At 49.2% G+C, this 13,106-nt stretch overlaps 1 protein-coding gene across 1 annotated transcript in view; it reads left to right on the top strand.

The window, feature by feature from the left end:
- LOC142570401 (uncharacterized) overlaps nt 1–12,648 on the top strand; it is a 90,462-nt gene extending 77,814 nt beyond the window's left edge. Inside the window, exons 11-12 of the mRNA XM_075678787.1 lie at nt 5,607–5,803; nt 12,505–12,648. Of these exons, the coding sequence (XP_075534902.1) occupies nt 5,607–5,803; nt 12,505–12,648 (341 nt within the window). The remainder of the gene's footprint in view (nt 1–5,606; nt 5,804–12,504) is intronic.
- The last annotated feature ends 458 nt before the right edge of the window (nt 12,649–13,106 follow it).

The raw sequence follows: 13,106 nt of genomic DNA, 5'->3' as shown, positions 1-13,106 counted from the left end.
GCATAATGCTCGTTCGCCGCCAGGCTCGGTGGCCTGCTAAGCTTACCAGGCAACATTGGTCACCGCACTGCAATCAACACCGACGAGCACAGCTGCTCGGCGGTCGTTCATTGTTCAGCACCACCACGCTGCGGAGCTTCCAAGGTCGATCCAAATAGGTCGCGAAGCTTCGGGCGAAAAGCGGTTCAGTACAGATTGTCACCGACGTCAGCAAGGTGGGTTATGGGAGCAGCAATTGAAGCGCGACTGTTTGGAGGGAACAAACATTGGGAGAGAAAAAAGCGTTTTTTTTAACTTCAAGTGTGACACATTTAGATTCATTTAACGAAAATAAGATTCCTGATCAATTTTATATATTCGTGACGAGTTAAGAAAATAAAAGTTTATTCCATTTTATTATTATTATTAAATGCATTTATTTTCCGCGCCCATCGTTAGAGGGGGCGTTGACGCCACTATCGCTCGTAATGCAATGCACGTCAGGAAATGGGCAGAAAGGCGCACTCGTAAAGTTCACCTGTTGAAATACGCACCCCTCACAGTTTGTGCTTTCTTGCTTGTCGAAGTTTGTCTGAATTTGGTGACGCGGGTAACTTCATCGCTTCTTAATCTGTTCAGTCAAAAGTAGTGAGTTACGACTTCCAGATGATTGTTTAGTTGTTTTCGTTCGACTGCTCTGGCCGACAAGGTTGGCGTCCGACGATAGGATCAGCACTCTACACCTAAAGCTTCTTTGATTCTGTCGAAACCTCAGCAGTCATGGAGGCATTACGGAATCAGGGTGTAGACGAGCCGTATGTAAATATACTGAAAGATATCTATAGCGGCTCCACAGCCACCGTAGTCCTCCATAAAGAAAGCTACAAAATCCCAATAAAGAAAGGCGTCAGGCAGGGAGATGCGATCTCTCCCATGCTATTCACAGCGTGTTTACATGAGGTATTCAGAGACCTGGATTGGGAAGAATTGAGGATAAAAGTTAATGGAGAATACCTTAGTAACTTGCGATTCGCTGATGATATTGCCTTGCTTAGTAACTCTGGGGACCAATTGCAATGCATGCTCACTGACCTGGAGAGGCCAAGCAGAAGAGTGGGTCTAAAAATTAATCTGCAGAAAACTAAAGTAATGTTTAACAGTCTCGGAAGCGAACAGGAATTTACAGTAGGTAGCGAGGCACTGGAAGTGGTAAGAGAATACATCTACTTAGGGCAGCTAGTGACGGTGGATCCGGATCATGAGACGGAAATAATCAGAATAATAAAAATGGGCTGGGGTGCGTTTGGCAGGCATTCTCAGATCATGAACAGCAGGTTGCCATTATCCCTCAAGAGAAAAGTGTATGATTGCTGTGTCTTACCAGTGCTCACCTACGGGGCAGAAACCTGGAGGCTTACGAAAATGGTTCTACTTAAATTGAGGACGACGCAACGAGCTATGGAAAGAAGAATGATGGGTGTAACGTTAAGGGATAAGAAAAGAGCAGATTGGGTGAGGGAACAAACGCGAGTTAATGAGATCTTAGTTGAAATCAGGAAAAAGAAATGGGCATGGGCAGGACATGTAATGAGGAGGGAGGATAACCGATGGTCATTAAGGGTTACGCACTGGATTCCAAGGGAAGGGAAGCGTAGCAGGGTGCGGCAGAAACTTAGGTGGGCGGATGAGATTAAGAAGTTTGCAGGGACGACATGGCCACAATTAGTACATTACCGGGGTGGTTGTAGAAGTATGGGGGAGGCCTTTGCCCTGCAGTGAGTGTAACCAGGCTGGTGCTGCTGCTGCTGCTGCTGCTGATGATGATGATCTAAAGCTTTCGTCGGCCTCCAAAGAAAGTATGTTCTGTGCAGGGGTGCGATTTCGACAACCGTACGGCTGGCTTTTCCTGCATCGCTTTCCGCGCTGAAAGCTCGAAACGTCCATCAAGTCGAATGGCAGGGAACTTGAATGTATAGTTCCAAAAGCTGGCCAACAAAACAAATTTCGCGCCACTTCAAACAAAAGGACGTCACTTCTGCTTTTAACGGACATAGCGTGAGATTATTTTTTCTTCCGCCGGAAGTGTTCCCACCACATACAGATGGCGCTAAGCCCCATGAACCGCCGATGGACCGCCATGTTATGAACGTATGGGTTCCTATGGAAGCATCGCTACCAGGTATATTTACCTTGGCGCTTCCGTCTAACGGAGGGTGCCTCGAGCCCTCCCTTGTTCACGAACCCGGGTGGATCGTGACACTGGCGACGAGTACCCACGAATCGTCCCACGCCGCCGCGAGCGACGAAACACTGCCCTCCGTTGCTGCCGCCATGTCGCTGTACGGAAGGCTCGAGCCGTTCCAGGGATCTCAGATGCGTCCGCCTGGCAAATTTACGAGGAGCAAGTCCACGTGTTCTTCTGGGCAAACGACATACCCGAGGCCAAACAGCGGGACATTTTCTTGGCCAGCTGTAGCACCCGCGTCTTCAGCCTCTTGCTCGAACTTCTCAAGCCAGCCACGCCGCACGTTAAGACTCTGGGTGAGCTGCTCGCCATACTGCGCTCGCATTTGAACCCTGCACTGTCCACACTAATGGAGCGTTTCCGCTTCAACAAGCGTAGCCGCCGGGAAGGAGAGACCCTCGGGCAGTTCGTTGCTGCGCTACGAGGGTTAGCGAGTGCCTGCGTTTTCGGAGACCAGCTGGACTCGCTGCTGCGGGGCCGTTTCGTCTGTGGCATCAACAACCCCGCCATGCATACCTGACTCCTGGAGCTTCCCGACCCCTCGCTGGATGATGCCGTGAAGGCAGCGATGGCAATGGAAGCTGCCGCCAAGGACGCCGCCGCGATTTTCCGTGCGATTGGCTCACCTTCGGCGGAAGCGGTGTTCGACGAGTTGGCGACAAAGGGCAGTACTTGCGGTCGCTGTGCTGGTGCCCACTCCCCCTCACAGTGCCATTTCTCCCAAGCACAATGCTTTAAGTGCGGGAAAACAGGGCACCTGGCACATGTATACCGAAGGGGGAGGACGAACAGCAAACAGCAGCAGCAGCCTGATTCAAGCCCAGGTACCACACAAGCCCGTGGCCAGAGTAGGCTTTGCAAGGGTATGCGGCGGGGGCGTGCGGCAGCAGGCTCAAGTTCTTCCGAGGCCAGGCTCCACGTCGTGGCCGAGAACCCGCCGATTTTCGACATGTGGCACACAGGCCTTGTACCGCCGTCTGTGCCGTCGTACATGCTGACCGTCGAAATCTGCGGACACCCATTTCCATGGAGCTGGACACAGGCGCCAATGTGTCAGTAATGGCCGGGAAACTCTTCAAGCGTACTTTCCCCGGCGTGTCTGCCGGCGTGCTGCTGCGCAGCTACTCCGGGCAACTCTCCCAGGTCCACGGTCAGGCACACGTCAGCGTTCGCTTTCGCGACAGGGAGGCAACCCTTCCGCTTTACTTAACGAAGGGGTCGTCGTCGACGCTGCTGGGCCGAAACTGGACTCATGCACTGGACGTTTGTCTGCCACAGTACCAGGAAGCCAGCCTGCATGTGGTGAAAGACGTCCCCAGCCTCCTGACAGAGTTCAAGTCCCGGTTCCAGCCAAGGGTGGGCACATTCGCCGGCACAACGGCTACCATCTATGTACCTGAGGGAGCCCGGTCACGTTTTTTCAAGCCTCGCCCACTGCCGTTGGCCCTGAAGGACGGGTCACCCAGGAGCTGCAATGGTTACAGTGAGAAGGCTTCCTGGTACCTGTCAAGACATCTGAATGGGCCGCTCTCATCGTACCAGTCCTCAAGCGAGATGGCAGTGTCGGGATATGCGGGTATTTCAAGGTTACCATCAACCCGTCGCTACCGTCGAGAAGTACCCGCTGCTCCGGATAGAAGATCTCTGGTCAGCATTGTCCGGTGGACAGAAGTTTACCAAGCTCGACCTCAGAGATACGTACCAGCAGCTGGTGCTCCAGGATGCCCCCCGGAAGTATGTTACAATATCGACAACTTTGGGGCGTTTTCAGTACACGCGCTTACCGTTTGGCGTGGCGTCGGCGCCAGCCATATTGCAGAGGGAGATGGACAACCTCTTCAGGAGCATGAGGCACGTGGCGGTGTACATGGACGACATCCTGGTTACTGGCAGCGACGACGGGGACCACCTGCAGAACCTGCACAACGTCCTGGCACTATTGCAGGACGCCGGCTTCAAGCTCAAGCTGGAAAAGTGCGTTTTCCTAGCCCCCAGCGTTGAGTGCTTGGGACATGTAATTTCCCAGGCAATAGCCCCGGCTGCCCACAAAGTTGATGGTGTGCTCTAGGCACCTAAGCTCCGGAACAAGGAGCTTCAGAGCTACCTCGCCCTCATCAACTTCTACAGGAGTTTCCTGCCGAACCTGTCGGAGCATCTACAGCCGCTCCATCTTCTGCTTCGAGATGGTCAGCCATGGGTCTGAAAGAAGGAGCAGGACCGGGCCTTCCATCTTAGCAAGGAGCCAATCACCAAGGATCCAGTGCTGGAGCACTTCGATCCTGCTAAGCCTGTCGTCCTTACGCTAGATGCGTCGCCGTACGGCGTGGGAGCCGTCCTGGCACACCGGGACAAAGACGGCCAGGAACACCCTGTGTCGTTTGCTTCTCGACGGCTTCAGGCTGCACATCAACGTTAGAGCGAGCTGAACAAAGAAGGTTTGGCCCCCATGTTCGGTGTCGAACGCTTTCAGCAGTATCTGTGGGGCCGGAAGTTGGAGGTGGTCACGGACCACAAGCCGCTGTTGGGGCTGCTGGGGCCTGACAAGGCAGTTCCTGTGGAGGCATCACCTCGAGTGGTACGCTGGGCCGTGAGGCTGGCAGCTTACAGTTACCAGCTGGTTTACCGTCCGGGAAAGGGACTTGGGACCTGCTGATGCCGTGAGCCGCATGCCGCTGGCATAGGTGCTTCATGCTGTTCCAGAACCTGCTGAAGTGTTCATGTTGGAACACGCGTACTTGGAGGTGCTCTCTTGATCTGCGGTATCTCCAGCGACCAGCCGTGACCCAGTCCTGTCTCAGGTGGTCAAGGCGGTGTCCCGTGGAGAGGAATAGGTGCAGCAGGCCTATAGCCACAAGGCCGCTGAGCTGAGCTTGCAGCAGGGCTACCTACTGTGGGTTTCTAGGGTGGTGACCCCACAAAGTCTCCGGTCCTGGGCCCTGCAGTGGCGGCAGGCGGGTCATCCTGGCGTAGAAAATACCAAGATGGTGGCCCGGTCCCATGTTTGGTGGCCTGGCCTGGACTAGGACATCGCTCACTTCGTGCAGAGCTGCGAAATCTGCCAGCAGCATCAGCAAGCCTCGCGTAATGTGGAAATCACCCCCTGGCCTTTCCCACAGAGACCCTGGTCCCGCCTACATGTGGATCTTTGGGAACCCTTCAAGGGCCTTTACTTCCTAGTGGTGGACGTTCTGCCTGTCACCACTCCATCAGCAGGCACGACCATTCCAGCGCTACGACAGCTCTTTGCCGCCCAATGGTTGCTAGATGTCATCGTGTCCGACAATGGTCCTGCTTTCGTCAGCACGGTACCTGGCCTGGCTGACGAAGAACGGTATCCACCGGATGATGGTTCCGCCGTACCACCCTGCTTCAAATGGTGCAGCCGAGCGGGTGGTGCAAACCATCGAAAACAAGCTCAGGAAGAGCGAGACTGGGGATTCCCAGACGCAGATTGCCCGGGTACTGTTTCAGTACCGGCCCACGCCCCAAAATGTCACTGGCCGTGCCCCCTGCGAGCCCCTGCTGGGTCGCATGGTCAAGACACCATTGGACGTCTTGAATCCGTACCTCAGATCCACAGTGCTCTTGAAGCAGCTGAAGCAGAAGTTGGCTGCTGACCAAGGGGGCCGTCCCGGGCCTTTGCCAGAGTTGGGAGCTCCAGTTTTCGCTAGGAACTTCCGTCCTGGCCCACGCTTGTCTGCCGAACAGGTGGTGTCTCCTGCCAGCGCCTCTTCGCTGCTCGTTCGCATGCCCGACGGGGTCATGTGGCGCAGACACGCCAACCATGTCAGACCTCGCCTCGGGACCTGGCTAGCACCCTCGAGGGCCACTTCTGAGTTTCATCCTGCTGGAGTACTAGCGGCAGCACCAGTCGCTTCCAGTGGAGCACCACCCACCTCGGAGGCGGCAACCGTTGCCACTGGTGCGGCACCCGTTGGACCGGTGTCGAGCCCGCCACCACTGACAAGGGCGACCACTACGGACCCTGCGGATGGAGCGAGGCTGGCTCAGACAGCACCTGGCGTTGCCACACCCGACCCATCAACAGCGGTACCCAGGCGGAGTACTCGACGGCGGAGGCCACGGACCGTTGCTCGCCTGGGTAGCAGGCACTGTCGGCTTGGCTGGGATGGTGGCAGAGCCTTCTGCTCAGAACATGGACGTTTGTTTCTTTTATTTAACAAACTGGGGGAAGGGGCTGTAGCAAGCATGTGACGCCCCCTGAGCCATAATGTTCGTTCGCCGCCAGGATCGGTGGCCTGCCAAGCTCGGCAGGCAACATTGGTCACCGCACTGCAATAAAGAACGACGAGCACAGCTGCTCGGCGGTCAGTCATCGTTCAGCACCACCACGCTGCGGAGCGTCCGTTAACGGAGGGTGCCTCGAGGCCGCCTTTGTTCACGAACCCAGGTGGATCGTGACAATCCTGTTATATTGTCAGTAGATACGTGCTTAAAATCGAGAAAATGCGAGGGTATAAAAGTGACGTCCGTCCCGGAATAAAAATTGTTGGAAGTTAGCGCCGGTGTGTGTGTCTGTTTTTTTTCTCTTCTGCGTGCTGGTGTTTTTTGCGCCGCAAGAAAAACTTCAATATGTTACACCAACAAGCCTAAATTTCTACATTGATGTGCTTTAACGCACCACCAATGTTCCGACTAATTGCCATAAATACTTATGTTGTTACAAAAGACTACCCTCTTGGCGTAGACAGTTGAAACTTCTTGATACTCGGCTATTATATAGAAACAAAATTGTTTAAAATTTTGCCCATTCAGTTACGCATGTGCATTGCCGCGAAGTTCCACAGGATGGTGAAGGTGCAATGTCCAGAATTCCTGAGTATATCCATGCTACAAAGCCCTATAGCATATATATTTTTAACGTTACACAGACATGCGCATGCTTGTTATGTTGTGCAATGAATAAAATATTATAACGAAGGCGATGACTTAACAAATAAGCAACCCATTCCTACTTTCTGGTAAGTAGAAATAGAAAATATATTTGACGAGCCCTCCTGCAAAAACCAAAACTGAAACAAAATTTTGAGTTTTGTATTTCAGCTAACTAATCGAAGACTGTCGAACTCAGTCCTACGTGGTGTTAAAAGAAAAGAAGAGAAAACGGTATCACGGCAGCGCACCACTGCCGCTATGATGCGGAACGATAGCTGCGGGCGATTAAACGACTCGGCCACGGCTTAGAACGTTCGCGTAAGTGATACGCTTGGGTTTTTATAGATACCACATGAACTTGCATGACTGAAAAATTGCTTTTGGGAGCAGTGTTATGCCATGTGTAGAGAGTCCAGATAGGCATCAATCGAAAGCTGAGTCTCCGTACTACATACGCCGCAGCGACATTTATGGTAGTCGCCGTAGTTGTATCACAGCTACCGTATTTTTCTCAAAAATCGTGCACATATTTTCGTCATTTCTATAGGCTTTCATTTCTGAGTCTTTAACAGCTCTGGGAACAAGATTCTTGCTTGCCACAGCGCGATCACAGCATTTGAATCCTGTGAAATGTCTTCCAGAACCTGCCTATCACCTGCGTTTTTTCAGTAATCTACCTGCAGCTTTTGTTATTCGCAAAAAACCCGCTCGTTCCGTTGAAAACGCGCCAGCTTCGTGCCGGGGCCGCATGGGGCGCTTGTTGGTACGTGTCCAGAAAAGCTGGATAAGTGATCACTATGCGGACTGGTTCTCCGTGAAAGCTCACTAATGTGGACTCACTCGTCTACGTCTGCTCTCCCTTTTATCACCGGTTTCAGCTCGTTCCGATTCCCAATAAAGAAAACTGTAGCTGCATCTGAAGTCGCGATATCCTTCCCCTTAGTCCTAAAATAACCCTTCGTTTGGTTATCCGTTTCCGATGCCACCACTTGAGTGGTTTTCCCTTTTTCCTGCCCGTACCTGTCGGTTCCGTCACTGCGTTCCGGCGTGAAGGCCTCGGCCTTCCAGCCCTTTGCTCTCTTCGTAGCCAGCTCTGTCCTCGCTGGCTGCTTCGAAGCGTCCACTAATGTTTGCCGAAATGGCTGTCCCCTGGTTCTTTGCTACATGGGTCACCTTCTCTTTTACAACTGTCATCTGGTTCTGCTCGTGCTTCGTTTCTTTAGCTAGCCTTTTTTTTTTCGCCTGTTCTCTCTTGTGCTCAGCGCTAACAAAGCCTTTATACAAAATCCACCAATTTACCTCGGCTATCGACTTCGATAGCTTTCCTTATAACTGGGTCTTCTTTATTTATTTATTTATTTATTTATTTATTTATTTATTTATTTATTTATTTATTTATACAGTACTGTTAGCCTCCAGATGAGGCCGTAAGCAGGGGTGGGTGAGATAAAAAAACAGAAAAATGTGTTCACGTATAAAAGAAATCAAGACAGAACAAGTCAAGACACAACAAGCGTGTTACACAAAACAACAAGAAGTTAAGAAATGTATTCATGATAACACCTGCTACAACGTTCTGCCAAAAAAAAAATGATAAGTAAAGCACACACACAGTGTTTGAAGCACTGCCGATTACAACTGATTGCAAAAATGATTGCAACTGAATTGCTTGCACAAATGTATATGTATTTCGGCGTCCGACAATGCTGACTGGTAGTTGGTTCCATTAACGAATTCTCTTTAGTACGGCAGAAATATTCCGTTAATTTTTTATTATGATGCCATCGGTTGGCTCGTCTGGACACTGGCTCTATATAGGTGTGTCTGTGTACACGGACTTTATCGTGGAATAGCAAGTGCATGTACTTTAATCAGTCACGTTGGCGCCTCTTCTGTAAGCAATCTAAACCTGCTTTCTTTTACCAGAGCACTCGCAGAAGTATGCCAACAATATGAGCGGCATACGGTACAAACATAACCGCTGTCTTTTGGACAAATTCTATTTTATGCTGCCTCGACTGTACGGATCCCAAACAATTAATCCATATTCTTTTACAAGGCGAACTTAAGTTTTATATGGCATTAATTTAACCTCGTGTGGGCACTGTCGCAAGGTCTTTTCTTTAATTAACCAAGTCACGGCTTCCAATATGTGGTCATTCCACCTGAGATCCGATGTTATGATTACCCCCAGATATTTGTAGCTGGTTGCCATTGCAAGAGGGCTGCCACCTATGCAGTATACGAAACTTAAGGGCTGGCGCTTCCATCTTATGGTCATCCCAACTGATCTTTTCTTATGGTTATAGTTATTTGCGAATCTGAGCACCACGTTGCAATTTTATCTAAAGAATTCAAAGTACAGCCTTGTCCCTGCAACTGTGAATCTCGTGATAGATCATACAATCGTCAGCTTATAGTTTAGTTTTGATGATTAGGTTGAGAACTACGTCATTAATGAAGATTAAAAAGAACAGAGGCCCGACAACAGGTCCTCGTGGGATGCCCAACTTAACAGGTGCATGAGCCAGAACGCTATTCGTCAATTCTCACACACTGGCTTCGATATAAGGTTCGATGAATGCAAGGAGCGAATTATATTTTAACAGTCGTTTTTGTTTTAAAAGAAGCTTAGGGTGTGAGACGCGATCGAAGGCTTTTTTCGAAATTTGGAAATATAATGGGGGGGTCGATTTGGCTTTGAATGTCAGTTGCTGCTGAGAAATTGAAAATTTGCTCTAAGAGTGCCATCACAGTAGAAAATCCTTTTCGGAACCCGCGTTGGCTGTTGTCGATTATGTTATTATTTTCTATAAATGTCCAAATATGATTGAAAATAATATGCTCAAGGATCTTAGAACACGTACAAAACAATGGTATTGGCCTACAGGGCGAAAGTGATGAGTCTTCTGCTTTATGTATGGGTACAATTTTTCTGCAGTTCCAATAAAGGAAAGCGTCTGCTTTTGACAAGGAAATGTTAAACATAATATGTAAGCATTTACCGCACCATTCGACATACCTGACGAGGAAGGCATTAGGTATACCGGCAGCACCTGCATATTTTTTTGCCAATGTTGAGCAGAAGAGACAGAAGGGGGGCCTTGTTCAAATAAACAGACCTTGTTAATTGGCTGCCGATGGGCCAGTGGGTTGAAATGTGCCGTTCTACTATCATCATTTGTGGGTACAAAACAAAAGAAATTGATTAAAGGCGGCTGCGACTTGCGGTTCTGACGTTATCGTTTCGGCATTATACATAACTTGTACGTTGTTTTCTTTTTAGAAGATAAATGCCGACAGAACTTTTCTGGGGCCGTGAGCAAAAGGTTCTTTAAGGTAACTTCGAAATAGTAGTCCTTGTTTCTCTTAATACAGTCCTTTACCTGCGTACGTAACAATGAAAGCTTAGTTTTGTTAGCCGCCGAAGGGGACAACTGGGTTCCTTTTCTTAACGTTTTTTTATTTGAGTTCTGCTGAATGACTACTGGCGTCATCCAAGGACTAGTATTTCGTATTCGTTTCGTCATAGTTGGTACGAAATCTTCCACGGACTTCAACACAACTCTCTTGAAGAAACACTATAATACTTCAATAGAGCAATCGGTGGCATCACTTCAAGCAACAAAATCAGAAAACGAGCAGTTCAACAAATCTAGAACGGCAATGTCATTGACGCGTGTGAAATTCGGGACAACGCGCACGTCCTTGTATTTGCTAGTAGCAGAGCCACATCTGAGATTTAACGATATCACCTTGTGGTTTGATATGCCGTCATAGACATGCGTAACCGGATTTCGGCAAAGTAGACTGCTACTCACGAGGAAAATATCTAAAATTGATTTGGTGTCTTTTTGAATGCGGGTAGGTCGCTTCGCCACTTAAGTGAAGTTGTGGAAAAAGTTTAAATGTAGAAACAGTTCAACAGCACTATTTAGGCGTCGAGGGAATTCGCTTTCCCGTTTGGCAGCAGGAATATGAAAATCACCAGCAAGCACTGTGTTACAAAAGGGAATGCTAATAGAGCATAAAAATTCGTTCAATGCCTCTGAAAAAGGCCAGTCGTTGTTTGGTGGGTGGAAGGGGAAAACTCGGTTAGAAATAGCTTAATCAGAAAACACTCATTACCAGGAATGTCAGGAAGTCTAGTTACATGCAGTGATGCTCGGAAAATAATTGCTACGCGAGCACTCCAGGAATTCCTGCCTTTGCGGATCATTCTGTAGCCTGCCCGTAATATTTCATCGCTGTTGAGATCAGTGTGCAGCCAGCTTTCTGTTAAGCACACTATATGTGGCTAATGTGTGAACAAGATACTTTCCAGGTAAACTATTTTATTAACAATGTTCCGCGCGTTTAGTTGAAGGCACACAAATTGGTCATTCCCGGGGGGTGTAGTTCACGGACTGCCTTTGTCTTGCTGGCGAAGTGGAACCCGGATGTTTCGTTCCTCATCCCATTCGAACATGTCATTGTCTATCTTAAGCTTATCGTATATGAGCTGGACTTTTTGTTCGTTCTTTTTGTTCGCAGCGGCGCTGTCCCAGATGTGCTTTCTTTTCTTTCTTGTGTTTACGGAAAAATTGTCGGAAATAGATACATAAATTTTCTCGCGGTGATCGCAGAATTTTACGATTACCGTTACAACTTTGTCAATAGAGAGTTTTAGAATAGGGGCCCCAATAATTTGGGGCCCCAAAGAGCTTTGCGGGTGTTAGCGTTGGAGCACGTAGGAGTGAAGAGATTTAGAATAGGGTTGTACGTTTGCGGATAGCGTCTTGCGCTGACAGCGCCACTACGGCGTCAAAGAAAAGCTATTAGAAATAATTAAAATATATATACCATTTTATGATAGAAATAGTAATTTTACTTCCGTGTATACGCGTTTAATTACAATTTAGAGGTTATTCTGTAAGCAGCAAACAATTAGTTGCGCTTAATTTTGAGCAAACCAACTTTACTAGCCTTCACCAGCCAAGCTTAGCCATGTTAGACCTACGAGCCATAAAATCCACAATCGAATTCAAAATCAGCGGCGTCTAATGAGTCAACCTTCATAACACACGCTAGATGAGAGAAAGCGATAACCGCAGTCACTTCTCCTAGCTTGCGAACATCACGCGTTACCGCGAATCGAACCCAGTTTGGCGCTAGGTTAGAGCTGTCGCTTCGATGGGTGCCGCCATGTTTGCCGACGCAAAGCTTGTGGGGCCGCTATTTGGGGTCCCTCTAAATCGGTGAAATAGCGTTCCCAACGCAAAACCCAAAGGCAGTTTGCGTCTTGCGCATGCGCAGTGGCTTCGACGCTATTTCTTTGGGGCCCCAAAACGTTTGGGGCCCCTATTCTAAAACTCTCTATTATGTTTCCATCCAATTCTGTGTAGGCGTTCAACCGACCTGGCATGTGCACCCAGCGTTCCTGTAAGGACGCCTTTGAGGACACATTCCTCGAGACCTTCGTGTGTCTCATTTTCTTTCTCCTCGACACCAAACACTACAAGATAATTACGGCGACTGCAGTCCTCTAAATCCGGAAGTTCAAGTTCTAAGCTCTGAACCTTCTTCTCCAAGCTGCGCGCTATAGAACATGCTCCAGGAATAGCTGAAGCCGGGTCTTCAAAAATATTAAATCGGGATTTAGTGTCGTCTAGCCTGGTTTTTATCTCTTTCTGCCCCTCGAAAAATTCACCAAGAAGTTTCTCAGTTGGTGGACCCGGGTTAGGCTCGACATGAGCACTGAGCATGAGCAACGACGAAACGAAGCAGGAAACAACGGTACAAAGTGTACACGTAAACTCAGGCCTGGTGAGCTTGAATAAGTAGGGATTGCAGGACTTAAAGGTAGAGGTATAGGTTTAGTAACCGGTACAAGAAACGTGAACGGTTTTGTCACTGTGCTGACTGAAAGCCAGCTGACGTGCCCACTGAGGAACCGCGATAGCGACAGGCAATTTGAAGCTCCAGTTTGATGACGTTGACGAGCTGG

The sequence above is a fragment of the Dermacentor variabilis genome, chromosome 2, assembly GCF_050947875.1.
Source record: "Dermacentor variabilis isolate Ectoservices chromosome 2, ASM5094787v1, whole genome shotgun sequence".
NCBI classification, from domain to species: domain Eukaryota; kingdom Metazoa; phylum Arthropoda; class Arachnida; order Ixodida; family Ixodidae; genus Dermacentor; species Dermacentor variabilis.
This window is presented reverse-complemented; position numbering and strand designations above follow the sequence as displayed.